This window comes from Gavialis gangeticus, unplaced genomic scaffold, assembly GCF_001723915.1.
Source record: "Gavialis gangeticus isolate Ggan-Ray unplaced genomic scaffold, GavGan_comp1, whole genome shotgun sequence".
In the NCBI taxonomy this organism is placed as follows: domain Eukaryota; kingdom Metazoa; phylum Chordata; order Crocodylia; family Gavialidae; genus Gavialis; species Gavialis gangeticus.
In genome coordinates this window covers 20,539,489-20,549,958 of record NW_017729006.1, presented here as the reverse complement: position 1 = coordinate 20,549,958, position 10,470 = coordinate 20,539,489, and the positions used below count along the sequence as shown (strand labels likewise).

Sequence of the window (10,470 nt, the reverse complement as noted above, 5' to 3'; positions counted from 1 at the left end):
AGAACTCCATGGTGATGATGATAGCAGAGCGGTTGTGTTTTTAGTAGGGATTTGCACATCTGCATGCTCTGAGGAGGAAGATGATGTCCAGGAAACAAATCATAAATCAAGAAAACTCTCTTCACAGTGATCTTGAATCCAACCAATGAGCAACTTGCCCTTTAATGAGTTTGAACAGTCTGAGAAGCAACGTGTTGTTCCAGGAAGAGCAGATCAACGCAATTCTTCAGTACTGCTGGTCTGGTTGTATAGTTCACTAAAGAAGTCAGTGGGGACTGTGGAGGCTGTTCGTAGACTTTGATACAACGTTGGTGTTTTGCTTCTGAGTAAGGAATCTGTGGCAAATCAGTTATTCACCCACTAAGATCCATGTTATTCTGATATATATTATTATTCAAAACAGTTAAAAATTTCCCAGCACCAACTGACTAGTCTGTCACCAACTGTTGATGTCCCTATTCAAGCGGCACAGACAGCCTCCACATCAGTAGCGCACAGCAGACTGGGGTTGGGAACAGGCAGTACAGTAGTAGATAGGACAGGGAGCAGAAAAAAGAGCAACAGGTTAGGTAAGGACACTCAGGGAGGGTGTGGAGCTTATGTGCATGCCTTCCTACTACATTCTGTTCCTGATGGCATGGCTTTCATTGTTACTTAAAAGTTGCCAAAAATGTGATGTGGTGCCACAAAGAGTTTGAATGCTTTTATTAACCCTGAAATGCTTGAAATCTTACAATTCTTGTATGTCTTCTATTTTCTTTATGCATTTATTTAAATTTTTTTTCAATGAGCAATTTAACTAGTGTTGCTACATTACTTTTGATTTCTAGCAATAACTAATTGCCTTTTAATTATGTGTCTGTGTATGGAAGCTGGTAGGAACTGGGTTCCCTGTTTTGGTACTTTCAGCAGATAACAGGGAGTCAGCGAATTTGTGAAGCAAGTCAAGGAGTCCTGGCTGGACAGCTGAAAGAAAAGAGAAACTGAGTGATCTAAAATGAAGAACTAGATGGAAACTCCAGTTCAATGATCTGGAAATAGCTCCTGACTGAGAAGTGAACCCAGGCTACAATGGTTAAGGGGCTTCACTGCACAAATGGGCCAAGTATAATGTGGTATTGTTTTTCAGAATTAAACTTGTATTCTTGTAAATTCTCCTTCATCAACCCAAAAGAAAAATGCAATCACATAAGCTGCTTCTTCAGAAAAAACTGTTGAATTATCCCCAAATTACTTTTTTCATCAGTAAGACTAGTGTCTTTTTCAGATGATTTTAAAGTCAACTGAATGGAGAACTATATGCTATATAAAGTAACACTGGTATTCTTTGGAACTGTGGTGTAAAATTTATAGTCCAAGAATGACTCATTCAAGCTTCTGCCCTATTCTTTCATGGTTCTGTAGGCAGAAGACATATTGCAGATTGCTGCATAGTTACAATAATGTCTTTATGTACATGTACAGAGGGGGACTAAAGATAGTTGTGGCTAATCTAAATGTTGCCACCTTTCATTGTCTTTCTTTATTCATGTAACTGATACATATACACTGATTTTTATAACAGATATTTTATAACAGGATATCTTACTATTTGAACTTTTGCCCTATTACAAAAGCTCAAAAGCTTTAGTTCTGGGGCGGGGGGGTTGTTTTGTTTTTAAATATATTTAAACAAAGGCACTTTTACTTGAAAAACATGACTGCAACCAAGCTGTTTCAAATGATTCATACAGGATCCACAGTAGGATTTTTTCAAATAATTTTTATTTAAAAATATTTCTACTAGCATCCATGATAGTAATAATATAAAACTGCTGCTCTACATAGCACAATAGTGGATTCTTTTAAAAAGGCAATTCATACATCTTTGTATATACATATATAGTAAAACATAATGTGTGATGTAGATCTTGGTGAATGTTGCCCTCTTGAATATGCATCATGTCAGTTTTATTAGTGCCAAAGAATGTATTTACTGTCAATGAAATACTCAATGGCAAGGTATGCTTCTTAATTATGCCCTGAAGAATCTGGTCTAGTAAATACTGTGAAAGTAAAATGACTAGATTAGGCTTGGCACCTCAAATATGGTAATGGATTATCTTTATTCTCAGATATGCTCAGAAAATTTCTAAAATATTTGGTGATGGCTAAAGGATCCCCTGCTCTTCCAAGCAGAGCCTTGTCACGGTGCTGATGGGGGGTGGAGGTAGAGGGAAAGCATAATGTAGCATGTAGAGACAGCTGTTGCTGGTAGCTGGCATTTATTTAGTATAGTATGAAATGAAGTTTACATTTCCAAAGTCTCCTGATAGGTTTTGCTTCATAAACATTCACTCTTTCTTTCATTACATTCATAAAATATAGAGGCAGAAGTCAAAGCTGTAAGGCACTTGCTTATTTTTAAATGTGCATCTGCTCAGCTTAAGTGAGAGGCATCTTAATGGTCTAATGTTTGTCAGTTTTTTGTTTTCTTGTACCTGTGGGAGCTGGCCTGCCATAAGTGTGGTAGTGGGTCTGACATATCTTACAGAGCATCTTGATCGCCAGTAGATTGTGTGTGGAACGAACTGGAAGACTCAGTGTGGTAAGCGATATGAAATCCACAGCGTTTACAAAGCTTTCCAGGTAAGAACCAGCTCTTAAAAAGCAGGTGAATGTACTTCTTGAATTTTTCACCCATAAAGAAATATATAACTGGATTGACACAGCAATGGAAAAAGCTTAAGGTTTCAGTTGCTTGCCTTGCATAATCCACATTTGTGCTGATTTGACACCTTGTAATAACACCTATGTCTAACAGTGACTGTAAGAGAAGCACAATGTTGAAAGGGGTCCAAAAGATAAAAAACACAACCATAACAGTAAAGATCATCTTCACGGCCTTATTCTTTTTCTCATTTCTACAACGCTGTAAAGTCCCAATTATCATTGAGTAACAAAAACCCATAACTATTAAGGGGACCAAGAGCCCTAGTAGGTTGATTTCCAAAGAGGAGAAAAGTTTCCAGGTTGCAGAGTTGGCAAGGTACTTTGGTTTGCAGGCAGTATAGTTATGTTCATTTACAGAGTCATTAAATATCAGTTCTGGAATTGAGGCTAAAATGGCTACTACCCATACAATAACACTGGTAAGAAAGCCATAGGTAACAGTCCTTGCTCTCAAGGCAAAAATAGCATGAACTATGGCCAGGTATCTGTCTATGCTCATGAGCATAATAAAAGATACGCCACTGTAAAAGCCAACAAGATAGATCCAAGAAATAATTTTACACCAAGTGCCCCCAAAAATCCATTGGTCCACTGCATAATAGGACCAGAAGGGAAGGGAGAACACAAAGAGCAAGTCTGAGATTGCAAGGTTGAGCAGGTAAACATCACTCATACTCTTCAGTCTCTTGTATTTGAACAGGACCACGATAACCAGAGAGTTCCCCACCAAGCCAGACAGGAACACCAAAGTACACAGAATGGGCAGGAACACTGAGCCAAAGTGCCGAACACCTTCTTTACTGCAAGGCTCTGGAGCATTGTTGTAATTGTCACTGTAATTGTAGTCATATCCAGGGGTGCTGAATGTGTTGAGTATGTCTTGATATTCAGAACTCATTTTCTAGCTCCTGAGGATGAGAGGATACCAATGTTAATGAAACAAAGTCAACTTTGAAACAAGAATTATTTGAAAAGAGCTCAAAAAGCAATGAATTATTCAAAGGTCTGATGTACTTCATCAGATGTTTGGAACAGCCTATGTTCCAGAACAATAATAAGGCTTTACCAACTATTTTGGCACAGAAATGTGAGTCTAAGAAATGTTCGCTGAAATGTTAGTTGTCACTACGTGCACCTTACCATATCATATAAGATTAGGATGTATGATGAAACTATCATTCCCTCCTGAAATAAAGGCAATGAGGAAGGCAGAGTTTTATTATGAAGTAAGGATGTAAGAAATGATTGTTCAGACCACAAGCAATTGCATCATAGAAGATGCAGTTCTACATCCAAATGAAAAATAGCCAAACTCATATTATTTCCGTCATGTTGTTACTCAGCAAACTTCCATGGAATAAAAGCTGAGTAAAATGTAAACAAAGACGTCAGAAACGGAGTGGTTCATTTGAGTTCATTTGTGCCCCTGCTAAATTACACCTGCAGGTCACAACGTCTCACTTGCATCACATTTCTTCAGTGAGTAGTTTTTTTATATGATGAAATGAATAGGGATTTCTTTCATATGCAAATATTTAAAATATATATCTATTTGTAAGATTCCACAGCACAGTTAATGGACATAGCCTAAAAATGCTGTATATGAATGTACGCAGTAGCATTTTACTTTAGAGCAGATATTATTTTTCAAAGCTTTTTGCAAACATAAATGGGGTCTTTCTACATTTCCCCACTTATTTTAAAAGGAGAAGCAGAACAGTGATGTACACAGTGTAGCATTATGCTTTACAGCATGTAGGATTTTTCAAAGCCTTTTGCAAACATGAATTATGTTAAATTTTCCCCCACGCATTTAAAAAGAGAAGCAAAAGAAGAATGAGGTTAAATCTGGTATATAAATGAGGTCTATAAGGCTGCACAGTAAACTAATGATGAACTAAATATTTAATGCCTGATGCATGGTGCATGTTTCAGGTGCACAACAGCTTTCCAACCTGCAGTTCAGTTGTAATTCAGTTAGGCTCAAGTAGAAATCTGTTAAGTTCAAGTAGAAATAACGTAAAGCTTCAAGGAAGAAAACTTTTAAGCTAGTAGTTTAGGAATTTCTTGCAGAGCTACAGTAAATAAACACTAAACAAAACTTAGCTGGGAGCACATTGCTTGGATTCAAATACATTTTAGTTACATTTAGAATAGTCTAGTTTTTATTTAATTTTTTATAAAGAGAGTAAGCACAAAAATTTTATTACACAGATGTTTGAAAATTCTTCAGTTTCAAAGGGATACAACCACAGAAAGCAAATGCATTAATGTACCTGTGTAACTGCATAATGCACTTATAAATAAATAGCATTCTAAATATACAAAATCACTTATCCTCCAATTGCATTTTGCAAATTTTACCTTTTTTCCCCCTCCCCAATTGATTTGGAGAAGCCTCTTTGCCTGAAGGTGCAGGCGTCTCCTGCCTTCTCACTGAGTGACTTGACCTGTGAAGAACTGCATTTACAATGATATAATCTGTGAGGAAGTACAAGGTTTTCACTGTCTAGTGATATGTTTCTCTGACAGTTTGCAAGGCTATCATTTGTGAATGGTAGGGAAGAGCAATATGGGAAGTGATCTATTTTTTTATAAATCATTCTCTTCTCTTTTAATGTGGAATGTTTTGTGGCTTGAATAACATGGCATTGCGTGTACCATCTCCTTCCCTTTTTCGTGATGGTATAGACTGCTTTTGCATACAATCACATATGGTTACATTGGTGATTAAGAATATAACTTCTGTGGAAAAAGTATATAAAAGTAATGTTCATTTATAGGCTGTAGTGTGATATACCTGATTGTCTGGACGTTGTTAATCATGGTTCCACCTGAGTATTTCTGCTCTGCTTCTTTTCTTATGCTGGAAATGAGAAAACAAATGCCATGTGACCAGCCAACTCTGAACGGACAAAGATCAAATGCTGTGTCAACTGTACTTTGATCTCTGTTGTTAAATAAGCTGTGTCCCAAATAGATTGATGGCAGTGAGAGAGATGGGCAGAAAAAGGTAGCTAGACATACTAGTGTGAAGTCAGGCAGAGGGCAGGGTAGATTCACATCTTACAGTCTAACTAATCCAGAGATATGAATAACATAAGTTTGCATGAGCCCAAGCTCATGAAAGTTTAAGGTACATATATCTCTGATTTACTGGGTAGTTAGTCTACAACAGAGGCGGGCAATTATTTGGGCCTGCGGGGCACACAGGCAGTTCTGGGGAGCTGCCATGGGCTGGTGAGCGTCACTTCCCACCCCGCAACATACTGGAGCCTGTGTGCCCTGCGGCTCCTCCCTGCCACTGCCAACAGCTCACAGCTCCAGCCCTGACCCCAGCCCATCTGATGCTGGCTCTGGACTGGCCCTTCCTGGAACGGACTGGCCAGAACTCATGTGCACAGCCTGGCCTGCCCTGTGCTTGCTTTGGACCACCCACTCGCTGAGCAGTGGCAGCGCCTGGGCAGAAGCTGCTGCTTGGCATGGGGGAAGAAGCTGCTCGGACCTTCTTGCTACAGCCACTTGGAGCCTGAGCCCAAGCTGCCCTGTGGCTCCTTTCTGCGGCTGTCACTGCTGCCTCTGGGCTACGCAGCGGGGCAGCGGTGGCAGTGTAGAGGAGCTGCCAGGCAGCCTGGGCATAGGCTCTGGGTGGCTGCAGCAAGAATGGCCCAGCAGCGACAAAGAGGGAGGGGGCGCTTTCCCTCCATGCTGAGCAACAGCTTCTACCTGGCCACCGCCACTGCTGCTGCTGCTCATTGTGGGCGGATGAGTCTGGAGCAGGTGCCGGCTGGGCCAGGTCAGGGCTGTTTTTGTGGGTTCTGGCTGGTCTGGGGTTGGTGTGCTGTGCTGGGCTGGGGCAGGGGCTGTGCACACGGGTCCCCACCAGTCTACAGGGCTGGGGCCAGTGACGGCAGCAGCTGAAAGGAGCCACTGCTGTCTGGGCTGCCCAGAAATGCAGTTCAGCTGTGGAGCTGCCCCAGCTGTGCTGTATGCCTAGGGGGCGGTGTGGCATGGTGAGACTGAAGGACTTGCCACAGGCTGCATAAAGTCGCTCCGCAGTCCAGATCTGGCCTGCAGGCTGTATTTTGCCCTCTCCTAGTCTATAAAGTGCAAGTGTACCCTGCCTTCAATGTGAGAATGCCATTTCAGTGAATGAAGGGGATCTGTGAAGAGCAGGTCATCAGCACTTCCTATACCTGAATACAGGTTCATTGTTTTTCACCAGTTTTTTTCACCAAAAAGGTTTGTTCTGAATCCCAGGTAGATCACACATGGTTACTAAAGGTACCTCTTCTCTGCAGAGTTAACTTGAGCTGAAAAACTTGTTTTTCTTAATATTTTTAAACGTATATTGGGCTCTTTTGGTCATTATTTTCCTAATCCTAGATTTGTGTGCAAGTGGATGGGCAGGGTGTTACAAGTGTAGTTGCTAAGAATTTTCGGTTTCTTTCAAAGTTTCAAATGGACATGATAGTATTTTGCCCCATAAATCTGCTGGGAATCTGAGGTCTGATCTCTTGTGGGTCCATGTGCTGCATTAACTGCTAGCTTCTGTGTACAGTGCCTTACATATTATATGAAGCACATGAACATGATGAACCACCAGGAATGGGGTGGTTCTTCAGACAGTGCTGCTGGAAAAACTGAAATGTAAGCACCACCCATGGCTAGGGAGGGAAGAGGTGGGCAGACCTGGAGCAAATTTGGTTTTGTGGTTTAACTGTTTTCATTTTGCCCCTTTGTATTTTTATATTTGAGTTTGATATTTTGCAGTCATCTGTAGGCAAATTCAAGACAGCTTAACTAGAAACACATTGAAGAGTGCAAGATTTTTACTTTTTCCCTCACAAAAAATCTTGCCTGTCCTTTCTGGGCACTTGGAGAAAACGTGGGAAGGCATTAGCTCAAGTTACAACTCAAGTTAGCTCCGGTTATAACTTTAATATTGTCCTCAATGGCCATGCCTACATCAGGCACTTACTGCCCAATAGCTCATTCTTGCCATGCAGTACTTTGTTACTACTGTGCAGTAGCATTGCCGGGCATGAACTGTGATGTGATGCTACTGTGCAGTAGTAATGAGCTACCATACAGTAAGTGTAACTAGGCGACCATGCCAGGATGCTACTGGTCAGTAACACCGGTTACTACCCAGTCATTTAATACTTGGTTATGCAAGTACTAAATGACTGTGCAATAACAACTACACAGTCAGCATCTTGTGAAGATGCGGCCAATATGTGCTAAAATCCTAGTGTACCTATGCAATTTTAACATAAGCTAAGCTGGCAGGTCAAGATAAAGGCTATGCGGCAACTTATGATTACCTTCACCTGTAACCTCATTCTAAAACTTTAAATTACCCTATCTACAGTAGCATTTTACCCTCTTAAGTTTGTCTTTGCTAGGGTTTTACCTCATGTTATCATGTGCTAGCTAATGTGATTTAAGAAGATGCCTTTGCTCCAATGCAGGGATTTTGTTTGAAGAAAGATCAGATTGAATTGATGTTTCAATTTTCATTTAGTCATTTATTTCTAACGGTTGCTTTCAAGTCTTGTCAAGATCTTCCAACCCCATGGGTGTCTCAGAGCAATGCTGAGATGAGAAGATGAAATTACTGGCCACCTTTTCCATCCCACTTGGGACTAAATTGGAAGGTTCCCAGGTGATGTAGCCTCAGTACGAAGTTTTGTCCCAGGAGCATCACTGGGGGATGGGGGAGAGGGGGAGTCGCACAACAGAGTTGATAGCTGCTCTGACTTCAAGGAAGCAGTATGATAGTGACCTGTGACTGGTAAAGGAAGAGTATCAATAGTGTGAAAAGGCAAACCACTCACCTGGTGAGGAAAGGAGGAACCGGGGACTGGTGGTGGGAGTTGCAGATAGGACGACCATTGGTCCTGGTTTATACCAGACCATCCTGTTTTTAAACCCTTTGTCCCTGTCCGTTCCTGAATGAAGCCTGTACTGCAAAAAGTACTGTTTTTCAGTTCATTGGTAGAAATGCATGTCAATCACTTGTCCTTGCGATTCTATTGCTTGTGCCTAGAGGTAGGGTGCTGCATAGACAGAAGGAACAGGTTTGGAGCCAGCCAGGGAAGGAGGGAGATGGATGATCCCAGGGACTGTTTGCTCTGCACAGCCTGAGGAGCCCTAGCTGCAGTGCATGTGCAGGAGCAGCAAGAGCCAAAGCACTGTTGCAATCCTGAGCTCCCTGACCCTGGGCTGGGTATGCGTGGGTGAGTCTGAGCCTAGGGGGCTGCTGAGCTGCAAGGGCCTGGCAGTTGGTCTACACCCTCCCTACCCCCATGCTGCCTTGGCAGAAGGTAATGGCTTTGAGAGCAGGCAGGTGGAGCCCTCCATTTGTATTTGCCAGAATGTGGGTGGGACTGGGAGGAGGCTCTTGTCACTGTCTTCACACCCAGGGAGCAGGCCAGTGACTTTCTGGGATGTCCTGCTGCATGGGGAGGGAGAGGTTTGGGCAGAGGGGCCTTAGGGCTTCTGGGCAGCTGGGCCAGCTCATTAAGCCATTATTTCTCCTCTGGGACAGGCAAACTTGTCTGTCCTGTGGGGAAGGAAGGGAAGCCCCCACTTAGCCCAGCTCTGACCAGGGCAGATACCCAGGTGCCCAGTGTCTGTGCTGAAAGCTGATAGGGAAAGGGTAAGGTCTCCATGTAGTATGTGCCCCTGGTTCCCAAGCATAGAGCTGGGCTGGAGTGAGGCCATATCTTAGTGGGAAGAGAGGGTGCTCAAGCCTCACACCTGCTATGCTACATTTTCTTAAGGCTGGAGTGTCTGAAAAGAACGGCAGAGCTGTGGGATATGTGAAACCATGATGCAGGGGGAGTGAGGTGAGGCTCACAAATTTGATGCTGTCCTAGCACTTGTTTTCCCTTGCTCCCCAGCATGCCCCACATTCATCAGTGTGGGGTTCATGGACTGAATAGTAGCCTTTTTGTGGTGGCCCCACCTCTCGTTGCTCATTCACTGAGGAGGTGGCAACCCTGCCTCTCACCAGTGATCAACTGAGGGGGCTTGTGGTCCTGCTGTACACCAAGGGGGATATCCTGTATTCTGGGGATGCATTAGTGGCCATCCTTGTTTCATCTCAGCGGATACTGGGGAAGGAAAGAGCCACAGATTTATAGACTGTTAAAGCAGAAGATGTCATTACATCAACTAGTCTGAACTCTTATATAACGGCTGGCAGAATTTCATTCTGTTATTGAGCAAAGAATTTCTATTTGGCTAAAGCATATCTTGCAGAAGAAGTCTACTCTTTCCTTGAAGATATCAAGATATAGACACTACTACCTGAGCCTGTATGAAGCGGCTAGTATTTGCTTTGGATTCAGATTCGGCTGATTTGGGGGACAGTGATTCAATCTGGTGATTTGAATCACTGTCCTGAATCAATTCAGCTGCTGCTGAATCTCCAAATCTCTGAATCGCCCAGACCCATCTTGCCTGCTCTCCCAGTCCTGGCAATGGCTGCCTCGCCCAGCCCAGCTCCTGGCACTTGGAAAAAAAAAAAGCTCCGACTCACTGGGTGCTGCCAGGCAGGAGGTGATCCCCACTGCCCCCTGCTGTCTCCCACTGCCCCACACTGTGTGGAGGGCTCTGCATGAGCTCCCCAACCCCCTCCACTGTCCTAGCCCCACCTATGCCTGCCCCTCCTGCCCCAGCTCCGTCCCTTTAAGTAACAACCCCCGCCAAAAAAACCACAGACACACCAGTTCTTGTCCAGAGGGGGCT

The 10,470-nt window shown here is 43.0% G+C and overlaps 1 protein-coding gene across 1 annotated transcript; it reads right to left on the bottom strand.

Moving 5' to 3' along the window:
- Window positions 1-1,727: 1,727 nt before the first annotated feature.
- Window positions 1,728-5,171, bottom strand: CCR4 (C-C motif chemokine receptor 4). The gene is made up of 2 exons (XM_019508922.1): window positions 5,077-5,171; window positions 1,728-3,620 (listed from the first exon to the last, which is right to left on the bottom strand). The coding sequence occupies exon 2, from the start codon at window positions 3,608-3,610 to the stop codon at window positions 2,528-2,530; it is 1,083 nt and encodes a 360-aa protein (XP_019364467.1). The 5' UTR covers window positions 3,611-3,620; window positions 5,077-5,171; the 3' UTR covers window positions 1,728-2,527.
- Window positions 5,172-10,470: the final 5,299 nt, after the last annotated feature.

Coding starts and splice junctions, on each gene's coding strand:
- CCR4 (XM_019508922.1), bottom strand. CDS start 3,610: ATGAGTTCTGAATATCAAGACATACTCAACACATTCAGCACCCCTGGA.